Source organism: Oncorhynchus tshawytscha, linkage group LG03 (assembly GCF_018296145.1).
Source record: "Oncorhynchus tshawytscha isolate Ot180627B linkage group LG03, Otsh_v2.0, whole genome shotgun sequence".
Classification (NCBI taxonomy): Eukaryota; Metazoa; Chordata; class Actinopteri; order Salmoniformes; family Salmonidae; genus Oncorhynchus; species Oncorhynchus tshawytscha.
The window spans coordinates 56,585,287-56,604,485 of NC_056431.1; the positions used below are offsets into that span (position 1 = coordinate 56,585,287).

Here is a 19,199-nt window from a genome sequence, read left to right on the forward strand (position 1 = left end):
TCCCCACAGCATAATGCTGCCACCACCATGCTTCACCGTAGGGATGGTGCCAGGTTTCCTCCAGACGTGACGCTTGGCATTCAGGCCAAAGAGTTCAATCTTGATTTCATCAGACCAGAGAATCTTGTTTCTCATGGTCTGAGAGTCCTTTAGGTGCCTTTTGGCAAACTCCAAGTGGGCGGTTGTGCCTTTTACTGAGGAGTGGCTTTCGTCTGGCCACTCTACCATAAAGGCCTGATTGGTGGAGTGCAGAAGAGATGGTTGTCTTTCTGCAAGATTTTCACATCTCTACAGAGGAACTCTGGAGCCATGTCTGAGTAACCATCGGGTTCTTGGTCACCTCCCTGACCAAGGCCCCCCCCCCGATTGCTCAGGTTGAGTGTGCAAAGCTGTTATCAAGGCAAAGGGTGGCTATTTGAAGAATCTCAAATATAAAATATATTTTGATTTGTTTAACACTTTTTTGGTTGCTACATGATTCCATGTGTAATTTCATAGTTGTCTTCACTATTATTCTACCATGTAGAAAATAGTACAAATAAAGAAAAACCCTTGAATGAGTAGGTGTGTCCAAAAATAAAGAAAAACCCTTGAATGAGTAGGTGTGTCCAAAAATAAAGAAAAACCCTTGAATGAGTAGGTGTGTCCAAACTTTTGACTGGTACTGTATATATATATATATATATTTGCGTGTGTGGAAATTGATCCGCCAGTTGCCCATCCCAGAACTAGTCTAATGTACATGTTTTTCAAAGAAGGCTATGGGGCAAGTTCTCCAGTCCTGCTTGGTGTTGGCTTGAATCAGGAGTAGGAGGAGGGTCAGACAGGCATGATGATGATAGAGGAAATTTGTAAAGGGTAAAAAAGCTGGTCCCGCAGACTGAGGTCAGTCCGATTCCAACGAGCAATCACTGCAGTGCTAACTAGTCTGGGAAGGAGGAGATAGAGAGAGCGGAGCCACAAGCCCACCCGCAATATGATCACACACGCGCCAATGGAATAAGCAACAAAACAGTTGGAAATCGAAATCAATCTTCACCGTCCACGAGGAATTCGATATCAAATAGGTTATTTTGGTTTTACGCACAAAAGATGACGTTTGAACCTCTTTCCTTTTACGTGACGCAAAGTTTAGACACGTCCGGGTAGACAGACAACTTTAGGCTAGCTATATATTTTAGGATTTCATTACGCGTTTAAAGTTATCCATTCCGACTTCATAACCAAACATTGCATTTAGATGTATTGTTTATCCTAAACCAACTGTCAGCATATAACTGAGGATGATCATGTTTTCCCACGAGTTATTCGTCTCCTTCCTCGCGGTTACCTGTCTGTTTAGTATACCCAGAGCGTCTTCGGCGGCATGTGAGCCCATTCGGATCCCTCTGTGCAAGTCCATGCCCTGGAACATGACGAAAATGCCCAACCACCTCCACCACAGCACCCAGGCCAACGCAGTCCTGGCCATTGAGCAGTTTGAAGGGCTTCTTGGCACCCAGTGTAGTACAGATTTACTGTTCTTTCTGTGCGCCATGTACGCCCCAATATGCACGATTGACTTCCAACACGACCCTATCAAGCCCTGCAAGTCGGTGTGTGAGCGTGCGAAATGCGGCTGTGAACCTGTGATGAAACGGTATAATCACACCTGGCCAGAGAGCTTGGCCTGCGAGGATCTGCCAGTCTACGACCGGGGAGTCTGTATCTCACCTGAGGCCATTGTAAAAGCAGAAGGACCAGGTAGGATATGGGGGATTATGATGATGAAGATTCCATAGCGTAGTTCTGAAATAGGTATTGTGAAAAAATACAGGCTAACTCACATAATAAAGATAAAAGGAAAAAAGTATGACGATGAGAATATCTGTAGTCTATAAAATTCTCTACAGCAGCCTCTTATAAGTAAACTTTATTCCTGTCTGTTACTTAGACAACCCTTACTATCAGGACCCCACAAAATGCTCACCTGGTAAGATGCATGTGGCCCTTGAATGTTCTGTGAATTAAACATGACCATTTATTATGTTACCACTATAAAATGACAAAAAAAATGGAACTACACTGGCCTATGACATTAGAGGCTACTTGTGAAGTTAATACTGTTATTGAGTGAAAATGTTCTCATCATAGTTGGTTTTATTCAGAATCAACTCCTGACTTTCCAAGTGATTCTCACAATGTCAACTGTAAAGGAGCCAACAATGGTAAAATAATAATCACATTTTCTTTGCTTCATCAAACATTTGGATACTTTTACATGGAGCTGTTAGTACATACTGCAAATGTAGCTTAAAAATTATGTTTGGCTATTGAATTTAGTGCAAAATAATCTGAACAGTATTATATTAGAATATGGTATAGATTTTCACCTCATGTTTTTCATTACATGAATTTCAAGAATGTAATTTTGCTGTTCAAAAACGTGTAGACTTATAGGGCTATTTCAATCCCAGATGTTCTACAATGTATCACATTATTCATTTATTGTTTCAGATCGTTGCAAGTGCAAGTCAGTTAAACTGGGTCTCAAGACCTACCTAAAGAATAATTACAACTATGGTGAGCTATTACATATTTACAATTTTCTGAATGATTTTCATAGGCAATTGTTTTTGCAGTTCATAAGATTGGGAACATATTATAGAATGAGAGTGTTGTAGTTACTTAGAAGCTGATTATAACAATGCATGATTTTATCATTGTCCTAAAACTCTGAAGGATGATTTTCTAGACACGGATTAGATTTATAGTCCTGGACTAAAAAGCATTCTCAATGGAATCTCCTCCAAAAGTAGTCTTGGACTAGGCTTAGTTAGTTTCCAGGAAACCGGCCCTATATGTTCAGTCAAACAAGTAGGCTTCAAATGTGAAGTATCCTTTAAAATAATCAAACAAACTAAAATCATGTTTAATGTTTTCTTCCCAGTGATTCGTGCAAGGGTGAAGGAGATTAAAAACAGGAATCATGACTTGAGTGCAATCGTGGAGGTCAAAGACATCCTGAAGTCTTCCTTTGTCAACATCCCTCGTGATACCGTCACACTGCACTACAACTCTGGCTGTCCCTGTCCTCCTCTCACCGCCAACGACGAGTACATCATCATGGGTTATGAGAATGAGGAGAGGTCCAGGTATGTTTTTGAGCCAGTCATATTACTGGCTCTCTAATAGCAACAATCATTCATGGGGATAGTTGATAGTTCATACCACATTGTAACTCATGCCACCTATAGTGCCTTCAGAAAGTATTTACACCACTTGGCTTTTTTAAAATGTTGTTGTGTTAAAAAGTGGGATTAAAATGTATTTAATTTATGTTTAATTTATTTGCACCAAAGAAAAGTGATAAACAACAATACAGATGAAAACAAAATAAAAAATGGTGTGCAGGTATGGTTGGAAGGACAAGGGCTTTATATGAAAACACCAAAAATATATACAATACATAGGTACACAAATAAAAAAGGCTTGTTAAAACAAATAACAAAACCTGCTAATCACAAATGTACAAATGAACTGATCAACAATCACACAAAAAATCAAAATAAAAGGTACATGTTTTATGCAGCCCTGTACAGGGATCAACATCAGCGGAAATCAGCGGAAATTTCAGAGTGACAACTAATAGTATTTTAAAAATCTGTATTTTAAAATACTCAATGCAACTCAAACTTCCATTAAAACACACATGCAGGGTACTAAATTAAAGCTACACTCGTTGTGAATCTAGCCAACATGTCATATTTTTAAAATGCTTTTCGGCGAAAGCATGAGAAGCTATTATCTGATAGCATGCAACCCCGAAATACCCAAAGGGGAAGTAAACAGAATAATTAGCATAGCCGGCGCTACACAAAACGCAGAAATAAAATATAAAACATTCATTACCTTTGACGAGCTTCTTTGTTGGCACTCCTATATGTCCCATAAACATCACAATTGGGTCTTTTTTTAAATTAAATCCATCCATGTATACCCAAAATGTCCATTTATGAAGCCCGTCTGATCCATGAAAAAGCACCGTTCCAAAACGCAACGTCATTTTTTTAAATGAAAAAAGTTGCCTATAAACTTTGACAAAACACTTCAAACTACTTTTGTAATCCAACTTTGGGTATTAGTAAACGTTAATAATCGATCAAATTGATCACGGGGCGATCTGTATTCAATAGCAGCACGTTTTGAAATCATGGTCCACATTCTGTCTTTCATAACTTCCTCCGGTGTACCCGAAGACAGGAAGTGCCTATTCCTCATTTCACCAAGGATTAACTTCAATCTAAATGCCAGTACTGGCGACATCGTGTGGAAGCTGTAGGCATTGTAAACTGGACGCTATCTATTTTCCCTTGCCATAGACAATACAGAGACTGGCGGAGGGATATATATATATATTTTTTTTGTGAACAGTTTTCCTTGGGATTTTGCCTGCTAAACACGTTCTGTTATAGTCACAGACATGATTTAACCAGTTTTATAAACTGCAGAGTGTTTTCTATCCACACATACTAATCACATGCATATACTATATTCCTGGCATGAGTGGCAAAACGTTGAAATTTTGCGCGATTTTTAACAAAAAGCTGCAAAAATTCGCAGCCTCTTTAAGAGGATGTGTGTGTGCATGTGTGGATGTAAGAGTTGGGCTATATGGAGGAGATTACTGAGTAGTTTGGTTCATCAGGCTGACCCCCAATCTTCACTTGAAGTTATTGAGGTTTTGGCAATGTGAAGATAACAATTCCAGAGTATGGTACCTTTGTATCTGATAGAGAATTGACTATGTGAGGTGCGGCAGTGTGGAGGGTGAAGGTTATTGCAGTGTCTTGTGTTTATCTAGATGGATTTCAGAATTAACCATTGAAGGGTTTAGTGATTTAGAAGTTGCCAGGCACGCTGATTTGAGTGTGTCAAGAACTGCAACACTGATGGAATGTTCACACTCAACAGAGTCCCATATGTATCAAGAATGGTCCACCACCCAAAGGACATCACAGGTATATGGCAACCGCCTCAAGGAACAATAAAAAACACAATATTTACATCTTACAGTTAAATGAGGAAAAGGAATGACACAACTGTGGGAAGCATTGGAGTAAACATGGGCCAGCATCCCTGTGGAATTCTTGACACATTACGACAACACAGCCCCAATTAATTGAGGCTGTTCTGAGGGCAAAAGGGGGTGCAACTCAGTATTAGGAATGTGTTCCTAATGTTTTGTACCCACAGTGTATATTTGGTCTTGTTCTTTTAGGTTATTGTCCTGCTGGAAGTTGAATTAGTTTCCCTGTGTCTGTTGGAAAGCAGACTGAACCAGGTTTTCCTAAAGGCTTTTGCCTGTGTTAAGCTCCATTCTGTTTATTTTTATCAACATAAAAAACTCCCTAGTCCTTGCCAATGACAAGCATACCCATAACATGATGCAGCCACCACCCTTCTGGAGAATATGAAGGGAAAATACTCCCTGGTATTTGTGGTTGAATCTGTGCTTAATTCACTGCTCAACTCGGGGACCTTTACAATTATCTGTATGTGTCGGGTACAGAGATGGGGTAGTCATTTTTAAATCATGTTAAAAATTATTATTGCACACAGTGTCCATGCAACTTATTATGTGACTTGTTAAGCTTATTTCTACTTCTGAATGTATTTAGGCTTGCCATAACAAAAGGGTTGAACACTATTGAATCAAGACATTTCAGCTTTTCATTTCTAATGAATTTGTAAACATTTCTAAAAACAAAATTCCACTGACATTATGGGGTATTGATCATTGTCACAAAATCTCAATTTGTGGAACAAGTCAAGGTGTGTGTGTACTTTCTGAAGGCACTGTACCTGTCTGTCATACATGTAGGCTTCTGCTCATCGAAGGCTCCATTGCACAGAAGTGGAAGGACCGTATGGGGAGGAAGGTGAGGCGTTGGGACCAGGTACTGAGGGACCAAAGCCGGGGGAACTCTGGCAAAAGCAATATACGGAGGACCCGCCACTGATCAACCAAGGCGCGTCCCTGTGCAGTGATGACAGGGTTGCAAAATTCCTCTAACTTCCCAGGCTTTCTAGAAATCTTGGTTTGAAGATTTTGGGAATCATGAGGAAATAAGCAGGAAATCTGCAGTCGTTAAACCAGGATTTATGGAAAACCTGGGAATTTGGGGAAAGTTACAGAAATTTTGCAGCCCCAAGGGATGACATATGGGACAACATATGGAGACAAGATAGAAAGAAAAGTGTTTGCAGACAGAAAACTGAGAAATTGCACTATTGCACGTTTTATTTTTTAACCATTGTCACAATTTAGATAAGTCATAGCTGAATGTAGATCATTTTTTAGTCATTGCTTTGTTTTTATAATCTTTTTTTTGCACAAACAACATTTTCATTTAACCGTGCTAAATGTGTGGGTATACAGTTGGAGAATGATTGGGAGCCTTGCATGGGACTTTGCTGGAGGAGTGACAATGACTGCATCCCAAATGGCACCCTATTACTACCTACAGTACCAGTCAAAAGTCGGGACACACCTAATCATTCAAGGGTTTCTTTATTTTTACTATTTTCTACATTGTAGAATAATATTGAAGACATCAAAACTAACCCAAAAAGTGTTAAACAAATAAATATATTTCATATTTGAGATTCTTCAAAGTAGCCATCCTTTGCCTTTGACAGCTTTGCACACTCTTGGCATTCTCTCAACCAGCTTCACCTGGAATGCTTGTCCAACAGTCTTGAAGGAATTCCCACATATGCTGACCACTTGTTGGCTGTTTTTCCTTCACTCTGTGGTCCAACTCCTCCCAAACCATCTCAATTGGGTTGAGGTCGGGTGATTGTGGAGGCCAGGTCATCTGATGCAGCACTCCATCACTCTCTTTGGTCAAATAGCCCTTACACAGGCTGTAGGTGTATTTTGGGTCATTGTCCTGTTGAAAAACAAATGATAATCCCACTAATTGCAAACCAGATGGGATGGCGTATCGCTGCAGAATGCCCTGGTAGCCATGCTGGTTAAGTGTGCCTTAAATTCTAAATAAATCATTGACAGTGTCACCAGCAAAGCACCATCGTACCTCCTCCATGCTTCACAGTGGGAACCACACATGCGGAGATACTCTGCGTCTCACAAAGACATGACGGGTGGAACCAAAACTCTCAAATTTGGACTCATCAAACCAAAGGACAGATTACCACTGGACTAATGTTCATTGCTCATGTTTCTTGGCCCAAGCAAGCCTCTCCTTTATTATTGGTGTCCTTTACTAGTGGTTTCTTTGCAGCAATCCGACCATGAAGGCCTGATTTACACAGTTACTTGAACTCTGAAGCATTTATTTGGGCTGCAATTTCTGAGACTGGTAACTCTAATGAACTTATCCTCTGCAGCAGAGGTAACTCTGGGTCTTCCTTTCCTTTGGCGGTCCTCATGAGAGCCAGGTTCCTCATCGCGATTGATGGTTTTTCAGACTGCAGTTGAAGAAACTTTAAAAGTTATTTACATTTTCCGTATTGACTGAAAGTATGTCTTAAAGTAACAATGGACTGTTGTTTCTCTTTGCTTATTTGAGCTGTTCTTGCCACAATATGGACTGGGCCTTTTACCAAATAGGGCTATCTTCTGTATACCACCCCTACCTTGTCACAACACAACTGATTGTCTAAAATGCATTAAGAAGGACATAAATTAAAGTTTAAGAAGGCACACCTGTTAATTTAAATGCATTCCAGGTGACTACCTCATGAAGCTGGTTGAGAGAATGCCAAGAGTGTGCAAAACTATCATCAAGGCAAAGGGTGTCTACTTTGAAGAATCTAAAATGTATTTTGATTTAACACTTTTTGGCTTACTACATGATTCCATATGTGTTATTTTGTAGTTTTGATGTAATCGCTATTATTCTACAATGTAGCAAATAATAAAAATAAAGAAAAACTCTGGAATGACTAGGTGTGTCCAAACCTTTGACTGGTACTGTATATAGTGCACTACTTTTGACCAGAGCCCGGTGAATGGGTTGCAATTTGGGAAGCACAATTATCAGAAGCACTCTAAAGTCAAAATATCTATATTTATCTAGCAGCTAGACTGCACATTGGATGAAGTGGATGTCTGTCTTTAAGATACCAAACTGCATTAATATGATGGGGTGCTCTGTTAAGCTTTATTTCTTTCAAAGGAAACACAAACGAGTTGTAATCTGGCTACAGCTGCAATAAATGTTCACCTACTAAATGATTAAACACATTTCAAATGAGAAAAATGAACAAGAGAGGAGAGAGGGTATATTTTTGGAGTATGCAAAGAAACGGCAGAATAATCCTAGAGGACAGGAATAGGAATAATCCTATATCATGTAATTGATGACAACATTGAGATATTGAAATAATGATTGGTTTACATGTAATCTCTCTCACAAAAAGTTTGAATTGCTTGCTTATGTTTCACATGCTTTGTAGCTCAGATGTAGCAAGATGATTTACAAAGCGTCTTTCTTACAGACGTTTTTGGTGCTTTGGGTTTTTCTAAACTGAACTGTTGATCTATACATCACTGGTTTGACGTCATACACAACATACAAACATGTATCAATCTATGAAATGCTAACGACCTTTCAATTGCGATTGTAAATCTGGTTTCAGTGTTTTATTAAACATTGTCTGGCTGGTGTCATGACCAACACATACTCCATGTCTGTCTGGGGTTCAAGAAGAGATCATTTTTCATGAAATCAGCATTACATGCTACACTTGCACATAAAGAATCAGAAAATAATTTGTATTAAAAAAACTATTGTCCTCAGCAAACACCTAGTGTACAGTATTACCCTGCCCTGTAAAACCGAGCCTACTTGAAGAACTCAACCTGTCCACAATTGAAACTGTAAATTGACAGGACTAAACTGTAACATGGGTAGACTTTACTCGGCTAGCCTACACACCTCCACATATTGAGAGAAGCTGGGTGAGGGGTCTAGACTCTAAATTGACAGGAGTAAAAAGAGGAATGAAGAGTCAAGTGGCTACCATGTTTAGGAAACTAAGGGGTCAGAATCTGGACTGATAGTTAAATAGTTAACCAAACAGCTATCTGGACTAATTATTCAGCTGAGTTATGGCTTGGGGTTAGAAGCCGTTTCAGGTCTTGTTGGTGCATTGGTACCGCTTGCCGTGCGGTAGCAGATAGAACAATCAATGACTTGGGTGGCTGGAGTCTTTGACAATTTTTAGGGCCTTCCTCTGACACCGCCTCGTATATAGGTCCTGGATGGCAGGGAGCTCGGCCCCAGTGATGTATTGGGCCGGCTGCACTACCCTAGTGCGTTGTGGCTGAATGCCAAGAAGTTGCTATACCAAGCGATGATGTAGCCAAGCAAGATGCTCTCAATGGTGCAGCTATAGAACTTTATGAGGGTCTGAGGGCCCATGCCAAATATTTTCATCCTCCTGTGGGGGAAGAGGTGTTGTCGTGCCCTCTTCACGACTATGTTGGTGTGTTTGGACCATGATACAATACCATCAGAAAGTATTCACACCCCTTGACTTTTTCCACATTTTTTTGAGTTACAGCCAGAATTTAAAATTGATCAACTGTAGATGTTGAGTCACAGACCTACACACAATACCCCATAATGTCAAATTCATTAAAAATGAAAGTTGAAATGTCTTGAGTCAATAAGTATTCAACCCCTTATGGCAAGCCTAAATACGTTTAGGAGTAAAAAATTTGCTTAACAAGTCATATCAGTTGCATGGACACTGTGCAATAATAGGCTTTATGATGCTTCTTGAAGGACTACCTCATCTCTGTACCCCACACATACAATGATCTGTAAGGTCCCTCAGTCAAGTAGTACATTTCAAACACAGATTCAACCACAAAGACCAAAAATGTTTTACAATGCCTCGCAAAGAGCGGCACCTATTGTTAAATGGGTATAGATACAAAGAATAAACAGACATTGAATATCCCTTTGAGCATGGTGAAGTTATTAATTACACTTTGGATGGTGTATCAATACACCCAGTCACTACAAAGATACAGGCGTCCTTCCTAACTCAGTTGCTGGAGAGGAGAGGCCAATGGTGACTTTACAACAGTTAGTTTAATGGCTGTGATAGGAGAAAATGGAGAATGGATCAACAACAACATAGTTACTCCATAATACTAACCTAAATGACAGAGTGAAAAAAAGGAAGCCTGTACAGAATAAAAATATTCCAAAACATGCATCCTGTTTGCAATAAGGCACTAAAGTAAATCTGTAAAAAAAAAAAAAAAAAAGGGTAAAGAAATGTACTTTATGTCCTGAAAAATAAAGCATTATGTGTGGGGCTAATCCAACACAACACACCACACCACTTCATATTCCTAAACTGTGGTTGCATCATGTTATGGGTATGTTTGTTATGGGTATGCTTGTCATCGCCAAGGACCAGGGAGATTTTTGGGGGGATATAAAGAAACAGAATACAGCTAAGCACAGGCTAAATCCCAGAGGAAAACCTGGTTCAGTCTTCTTTCCACCAGACACTGGGAGACAAATTCACCTTTCAGCAGGACAATAACATAAAACACAATTACACTGACTGTTTCTGAGTGGTCTAGTAACAGTTTGGACTTAAATCGTCTAGAAATTCTATGGCCAGAATTGAAAATGGCTGTCTAGCAATGATCAACAATCAACTAACATACAGTGCCTTGCGAAAGTATTCGGCCCCCTTGAACTTTGCGACCTTTTGCCACATTTCAGGCTTCAAACATAAAGATATAAAACTGTATTTTTTGTGTGAAGAATCAACAACAAGTGGGACACAATCATGAAGTGGAACGACATTTATTGGATATTTCAAACTTTTTTAACAAAACAAAAAACTGAAAAATTGGGCGTGCATAATTATTCAGCCCCTTTACTTTCAGTGCAGCAAACTCTCTCCAGAAGTTCAGTGAGGATCTCTGAATGATCCAATGTTGACCTAAATGACTAATGATGATACATACAATCCACCTGTGTGTAATCAAGTCTCCGTATAAATGCACCTGCACTGTGATAGTCTCAGCGGTCCGTTAAAAGCGCAGAGAGCATCATGAAGAACAAGGAACACACCAGGCAGGTCCGAGATACTGTTGTGAAGAAGTTTAAAGCCGGATTTGGATACAAAAAGATTTCCCAAGCTTTAAACATCCCAAGGAGCACTGTGCAAGCAATAATATTGAAATGGAAGGAGTATCAGACCACTGCAAATCTACCAAGACCTGGCCGTCCCTCTAAACTTTCAGCTCATACAAGGAGAAGACTGATCAGAGATGCAGCCAAGAGGCCCATGATCACTCTGGATGAACTGCAGAGATCTACAGCTGAGGTGGGAGACTCTGTCCATAGGACAACAATCAGTCGTATATTGCACAAATCTGGCCTTTATGGAAGAGTGGCAAGAAGAAAGCCATTTCTTAAAGATATCCATAAAAAGTGTCGTTTAAAGTTTGCCACAAGCCACCTAGGAGACACACCAAACATGTGGAAGAAGGTGCTCTGGTCAGATGAAACCAAAATTGAACTTTTTGGCAACAATGCAAAACGTTATGTTTGGCGTAAAAGCAACACAGCTCATCACCCTGAACACACCATCCCCACTGTCAAACATGGTGGTGGCAGCATCGTGGTTTGGGCCTGCTTTTCTTCAGCAGGGACAGGGAAGATGGTTAAAATTGATGGGAAGATGGATGGAGCCAAATACAGGACCATTCTGGAAGAAAACCTGATGGAGTCTGCAAAAGACCTGAGACTGGGACGGAGATTTGTCTTCCAACAAGACAATGATCCAAAACATAAAGCAAAATCTACAATGGAATGGTTCAAAAATAAACATATCCAGGTGTTAGAATGGCCAAGTCAAAGTCCAGACCTGAATCCAATCGAGAATCTGTGGAAAGAACTGAAAACTGCTGTTCACAAATGCTCTCCATCCAACCTCCCTGAGCTTGAGCTGTTTTGCAAGGAGGAATGGGAAAAAATTTCAGTCTCTCGATGTGCAAAACTGATAGAGACATACCCCAAGCGACTTACAGCTGTCATCGCAGCAAAAGGTGGTGCTACAAAGTATTAACTTAAGGGGGCTGAATAATTTTGCACGCCCAATTTTTCAGTTTTTGATTTGTTAAAAAAGTTTGAAATATCCAATAAATGTCGTTCCACTTCATGATTGTGTCCCACTTGTTGTTGATTCTTCACAAAAAAAATACAGTTTTATATCTTTATGTTTGAAGCCTGAAATGTGGCAAAAGGTCACAAAGTTCAAGGGGGCCGAATACTTTCGCAAGGCACTGTATCTCTTGCAGCATGAACTGACATGTTGTCCACCCATTCAAAGGATCAGAAGATGCATATAGTACTGAAAGCATAAGATACAGCTAGCTAGCTCGGCAGTCCATAACATGTGGTTGGTAGTTAACTCAAAGAGAGACAAAGACAATAGTTAAACAGTTTTGAACATATTAATTTCTTACAAAATGAAGTAGAATCAAAAGAAAGAGAGAGAGTTGAAGTCAGAAGTTTACATACACCTGAGCCAAATACATTTAAACTCAGTTTCACAATTTCTGACATTTAATCCTAGTAATAATTCCTTGTTTTAGGGCAGTTAGGATCACCACTTTATTTTAAGAATGTGAAATGTCAGAATAATAGTAGGGAGAATGAAGTTTACATACACTCAGAAGTGTATGGGTCAGAAATTTACATACACTCAATTAGTATTTGGTAGCATTGCATTTTGTTTAACTTGGGTCAAACGTTTCAGGTAGCCTTCCACAAGCTTCCCACAATAAGTTGGGTGAATTTTGGCCCATTCCTCCTGACAGAGCTGGTGCAACTGAGTCAGGTTTGCAGGCCTCCTTGCTTGCACACACTTTTTCAGTTCTGCCCACAAATTTTGTAAAGGATTGAGGTCAGGGCTTTGTGATGGCCACTCCAATACCTTGACTTTGTTGTCCTTAAGCCATTTTGCCACAACTTTGGAAGTATGCTTCGGGTCATTGTCCATTAGGAAGACCCATTTGGCTATGCTTTGGGGCGGCAGGGTAGCCTAGTGGTTAGAGCATTGGACTAGTAACCGGAGAAAAAAAACCTGGAGCTGACAAGGTACAAATCTGTCGTTCTGCCCCTGAACAGGCAGTTAACCCACTGTTCCTAGGCCATCATTGAAAATAAGAATTTGTTCTTAACTGACTTGCCTAGTTAAATGAAGGTAAAATAAAAAATGATTTAATAACTTCCTGACTGATGTCTTGAGATGTTGCTTCAATATATCCACAGCATTTTCTTCCTCATGATGACATCTATTTTGTGAAGTGCACCAGACCCTCCTGCAGCAAAGCACCCCCACAACATGATTCTGCCATCCCGTGCTTCACGGTTGGGATGGTGTTATTCAGTTTGCAAGCCTCCCCCTTTTTCCTTCAAACATAACGATGGTCATTATGGCCAAACAGTTCTAATTTTGTTTCATCAGACCAGAGGACATTTCTCAAAAAAGTACGATTTTTGCCCCCATGTGGAGGTGCAAACCGTAGTTTTGCTTTTTTATGGCGGTTTTGGAGCAGTGGCTTCTTCCTTGCTGAGCAGCCTTTCAGGTTATGTTGATATAGGACTTGTTTTACTGTGGATATAGATACTTTTGTACCTGTTTCCTCCAGCATCTTCACAAGGTCCTTTGCTGTTGTTCTGGGATTGATTTGCACTTTTCGCATCAAAGTATGTTGATCTCTAGGAGACCGAATGTGTCTCCTTCCTGAGCTGTATGACGGCTGCGTGGTCCCATGGTGTTTATACTTGGTACTTTACTATTGTTTGTACAGATGTACGTGGTACCTTCAGGCGTTTGGAAATTGCTCCCAAGGATGAACAAGACTTGTGGAGGTCTACAATTTTTTTCTGAGGTCTTGGCTGATTTCTTTTGATTTTTCTATGATGTCAAGCAAAGAGGCACTGAGTTTGAAGGTCGGCCTTGAAATACATCCACAGGTACATCCACATTTTCTGGAATTTTCCAAGCTGATTAAAGGCACAGTCAACATAGTGTATGGTAACTTCTGACCCACTGGAATTGTGATACATTGAATTATAAGTGAAATAATCTGTCTGTAAACAATTGTTGGAAAAAATTACTTGTGTCATGCACAAAGTAGATGTCCTAACCGACTTGCCAAAACTATAGTTTGTTAACAAGACATTTGTGGAGTGGTTGAAAAACGAGTTTTAATGACTCCAACCTAAGTCTATGTAAACATCAGACTTATTTTAATTTACTTAGCTAGTGAATCCAGCTAGATAGTTTAGCCTACTCAAACACCCAGTTCAGACAGGGATGTTTTTTTCACCTGGCACAGACAGCTGTTATATTGTGCACTGAAGTCAACAAGCAAAGGGAAAAGGTGAGAAAAGGAGATAGCGTAGATGTGGGAAGGAATTATGTATACGATGAGCAAAGTGATCATGTGGTTTATATGTGACTGCTAGTTCTGTGTTAGCGTGTGATCAGGGGTGTATTCATTCCGCTGATTCTGTTGAAAAACATTTCTTAAACGGAAGAAAATGGAACGAAACGGGCATAAAGATACCTGATTTTTTCCAATAGGAACTCTTGTTTGCAACTAGATCAGCTAGATGCAGGCAAGAATGTGCAAGGCAGTATTGAATGTGTCGCTGTCTGTCACCTTGATTGCTCTCGACCTGTGCACCTACGTCGTAAACTTTAATTCATAGGGTAGGTTGTAGCAATCTCATGATGGGTATAGAGGAAATTTGACTATCTTGGAGTAGCCTAAACCTATCAATGTTACATTGTGCTGGGTGAATGAAATATGAATGACAGTCATCCAATATGCTGTAATAGAAATATGGCCCATAAGAAAAAAGATTGTCCTCCCTCACTGACCATCACTGCCCTAAACATATTACTGACTGGGTTTATAAGACATACTGTATATTTAAATGACTTCCATAAGAGCACATTGAGTGATACACAGTCAAGCCCTACTGTACCTGCATCCTCTCTGATGATCAATGAAAGCTGAAACTATAGGCCAGATAAAGTGCACCTTTTTATCACTCTGTATTCTGCAAGGAAAGTGATTTTATTTCACATAATGTCTTTGCAACAATTTAATTATGAGTCATTATGAATTAATTGATGCATGATTTAAAAACTATTCCCTGACTCAAATTATATTTTCTCTCTGCTAATTTCCCATATAAGCTCAGCAGCCCTGTTTCCTGTGCTGGGACTTAGGAGAAGGCAGGGTGAAGGAGAGGAGATGGGGAGGGCCCTGGTTCAAAGCCATCCCCGGCTCACATGTTGGGGCTGGGGAGAGAGAGAGAGTTGAAATGGTTCAGGGATAAAAACACAAAGGCAACACATCAAACTCAGTTCCGTGGCTCCTGCCTGGCTTTAGTGGTAAAAGAGCCAATAATTAGCTATGTGTTGAACCTGTGTCCAAACTGGATCCATGGTTGCTTTTGTCCCATGTCCAATGTAACCTTACTCGCGTCAGACAATACCTACCTGGCTGCAACAGACCCTAATTGATTATCTTCGGTAGAAGTGTGAACAGGCCAGACCATAGCCATTAGAATTGTGAAACTGATATGATAGAAATTCATATGATGTATATGTTTAAGGTAATGGTAAGATAATGACTAAATTATTTATATGGTAATGTTAAGATAATGACTAAAAATATTCCACCCTGAAACCATATAATTGTATGAAATTTATTAGAATCATAAAACTATAATCTGATGATATGTGTAGTTTTAGTCAGAATTAGAACAAGGACCTTTTGTTCCTTTTTAGTATGTAAGCAGGGTGCAAGTGGGAAACAAATTATAAGAGGAGCTACCGACAGACTACTGTGGAATACTGTGTTCCTTACAGGACATTCTGTCTCCACCCGTGGAGGGGAGAAACTGTTAGGCTTGCAGAAAATTATGAAACATGTTGCAGATTAAACAATGTATCTCTGTAGTGGAAAAATGCCGACTGTCTGAGCATGGCGTAGCTTAAGATTTGAACTTGTTTGTGTGTGTTATAAAGACTGGGTTTGCATTTTTTTATTTTAGAGTACTCTCGTGAATAAACATTTTGACTATTGTAAACTGGGACTCTTGTCTGTTTCATTCAACCAGAATCTTACAAACTCTGGGTTGCAGACTGAGTAAATTAATTGAAGTTTATGAACTTTGATAACGAAATTCACATAACAGAAACTCCAGCGTGATAATTGGGACGATGTAGAGACAGGTTCTGTGCTGCTGCTGTTCTGTTTGTTGCTCAGGCCCAGCGTGTATAATACTCTCCCTGGAGAGATTACATTTACTTCCCCTGCTGATGGCTGGCTTCAACGAGGCTTCGCTGAGCCTGTTCGCTGGTCCTCGGGTGATGGAATGATTGCTCCATGTTTATTTTCCTCCTCTGAGGTGGAAAAACCCCACCCGCCCGACCAACCCGGGGCCACTGGAAAGAGTTGCTGCAATGAGCTGCGGAGAGGTGTGGAGCTGGCAGCACGTACACCGTGTGGTAACACCTTATAACCAAAGTGTGGTTTTTATGAGGGGAACATTGAAGTTCAAGGAAAACACGCATAACTTTAAAAGCGTACGTCATTTGAGATAACTATTAGAAAAAACATTGGAATTTTGTTTTGTGTTATATGATAATATAATTGGATGATTTTAAAGTTGTGAGATTTGGGATTTTATTTGTGCCTACTTTCCTAGATCAGCTTGCTCAAACTGTAGGCCTATGCAGCAGCCACCGACTAGAATGAAAAGGTTGGTTCACACGATGAAAGAGTGTCAGGGGTAAGAAACGTACACAGGAAAGGGTACATGAGTCCCGTGTGTCCCCTATCCTATCTGTTTATGTGTTTTACATAGCCGATATTCATACCCAGGAGTCCTCTATTAAAGTGAATGGCTTTTCTCCATCAGGTGCCTGACTTACATTGCCAATTAGAGCGCCTGTAAAGTTACCTATAGACTGTAACTTCATACTGGATTACATTGAGGGAGAATAGAGAGTACAAATGAAAAGCGTTTTCAAATCAATATCTTATCTACCTGCCCAGGGACTACAGATTAAATACAGATGAAACTTAATAAGGTAAAGGAAAACATCTGAAAAATACTGAGGTCCTAGAAGCTGTGATGGAGGAAACCTTGTTGAAAGAAATAATGATTCTTTGTTACCCTCTTCTCTAGCCCCCAGGATATACACATACACACACCGTGCCTAAGTAAGCATTATGTAGGAGCTGTGGATCTCTTCTCAGAGGATCTGGGCCCGTATACACAAAGCACCTCGGAGTAGGAGTGCTGATCTAAGCAACAGCTCAACATCATCTAATCACCTATGCTTAGTCTAATACAGTGACAAATGATTTAGTCCAATAAACATAAGCTAAATATGATGTAGCTGTCCATGGTACTGATTTATGTCTGTGGGTTTGCATGCGTGCGTGCAAGTACGAAAAAAAACATGTTGACTCACCCTACTTGTAGAGAAACACAATGCCATCCTACTCTTTCATGTTGCCTAAACGGTCTATAACTCTGTCATTCAGTACACGCTTTTAGTTTTTGTAGTCCTGGGCTACCTGGCTAAAATGCTTACTCGTGAGCCTAATTTCCTTTCATGGGCAACAATGCGCCAGGCCAGCTAGTTAACATTAGTCTACTACATCAAGCTACATGTTGAACTTTCATCCTCTGAGGCCAGAGGCACAATGTATGAAGTTATGGTTGGATCAGAACCACCCTTATAATCATTGGCCAGTATGGAGAATTAAGTAAATCCACAAGTCCAAATCCCTATCCCATGGCTAATTTAGGAAAGGGACAATTTTAGCTAGCTAACCACCGCAGGACAACAACACAATGAGATGCAACAATTCAAGTTCTTTCTGTCAATGACATTTGGCTTGTGATGTGATTGGTTTGAAGCCAAATCCAAACTGGCTTCCTTTGACACTTTATTTTTTTGGTGCACCAGGACCATTCACAGCTGAGCTCACTCAGTTTTGCTCAAGGCTATATATTCTTTTTATCAAGAGAGGCCAAATGCTTGCTGCCTTCCCTTGCATTCAATGCTACAGGTGCCAACAATGTCATACTCTTCTTGGCCAGACAGCATCAGATAGATGGCCTACACATACTGAGACATATTAGATCAGCATTCCTACACTGGGCTTTGCGGATATGGGCCCTGTTCTCTGTTTGGGAGCTCATCAAGAGTTTAGGATCTCATTGGGCCATCCCTCAGATGCGCGGGGTAGGTTACGATGAGATTTGTATTGTGAATATACGTTACAACATTAGAATACAGGCTACAACATTAGGATACAGGCTACAACATTAGGATACAGGCTACAGCATTAGGAAACAGGCTACAGCATTAGGATACAGGCTACAGCATTAAGATAAAGGCTACAACATTAAGATACAGGCTACAACATTAGGATACAGGCTACAACATTAGGATAAAGGCTACAACGATAGGGGAAAGGCTACAATGATAGGACGAAGACACCCTTAGCCGCCCAAACTGGCTCAATTTAAGATCCTGTAGTCTCCCATAACTCTCCCAAGTCTTCAATCAATCATACTTCCTCAGCTCTTGAACATGACACAACAATTTGACCAACTGGAGACATTTTGTTAGTCCCCACAAGGTCAAATGCTATTTCTAGAGGGTTTGGGATTAAGGTTCTAATTAGTTTTAGGGCCGGTTTCACAGACATAGCTTAGATTAAGCCAGGAGTAGGCCTTAATGTGTACCAGTTAAACTAGGACATTTAAGTAGCTTTCATGAACATGGCTTAAATATGGCTTAGTTAGTCAGAGAATATGGAGTCCTGGAGTAAGGTAAGTAAGCCTAAATGAAAACACCTGGGATAAGCCTGATTAAGTACCCGGAATGGAATAGAAAACACCATTACTGATCTGAATCTTGTGACAAAACAATGTCAGAGGCAAAAATAAAACTTTAGTGAACATCAAAAAACGCTAATAAAACTAATTTTGTCAAACCAACCAGTTATTGAAAGTAAAAACCATAAAAAGCACACTATTTTAATTTTGTACAGAACAAACATTATCAATGCAAAAATAGGCCATAATTAATATATTCCATAT

At 40.0% G+C, this 19,199-nt stretch overlaps 1 protein-coding gene across 4 annotated transcripts; it reads left to right on the forward strand.

The window, feature by feature from the left end:
• Positions 1–716: 716 nt before the first annotated feature.
• LOC112239263 (secreted frizzled-related protein 3) lies at positions 717–16,130 on the forward strand. 4 transcript variants are annotated; one of them, XM_042319712.1, is made up of 6 exons: positions 717–1,743; positions 1,934–1,972; positions 2,148–2,207; positions 2,497–2,562; positions 2,930–3,134; positions 15,265–16,130. In XM_042319712.1, exons 1-6 carry the CDS (start codon positions 1,284–1,286, stop codon positions 15,389–15,391), a joined length of 957 nt encoding a protein of 318 aa, XP_042175646.1. In that variant the 5' UTR covers positions 717–1,283; the 3' UTR covers positions 15,392–16,130. The 4 variants fall into 4 exon arrangements, with proteins under 4 accessions (XP_042175646.1, XP_024263529.1, XP_024263532.1 ...); XM_024407753.2 differs by lacking the exon at positions 15,265–16,130 and adding an exon at positions 5,864–6,586 and having other exon boundaries at positions 723–1,743; XM_024407761.2 differs by lacking the exons at positions 1,934–1,972; positions 15,265–16,130 and adding an exon at positions 5,864–6,586 and having other exon boundaries at positions 722–1,743.
• The last annotated feature ends 3,069 nt before the right edge of the window (positions 16,131–19,199 follow it).

What these genes read in the sequence shown, in the direction of transcription:
- LOC112239263 (XM_024407753.2), top strand. Translation starts at nt 1,284, where the DNA reads ATGATCATGTTTTCCCACGAGTTATTCGTCTCCTTCCTCGCGGTTACC. An exon ending in TGTAAAAGCAGAAGGACCAG is followed by an intron (nt 1,744 to 1,933) that starts GTAGGATATGGG and finishes TCTGTTACTTAG; the next exon opens with ACAACCCTTACTATCAGGAC. An exon ending in CTGTAAAGGAGCCAACAATG is followed by an intron (nt 2,208 to 2,496) that starts GTAAAATAATAA and finishes TTATTGTTTCAG; the next exon opens with ATCGTTGCAAGTGCAAGTCA.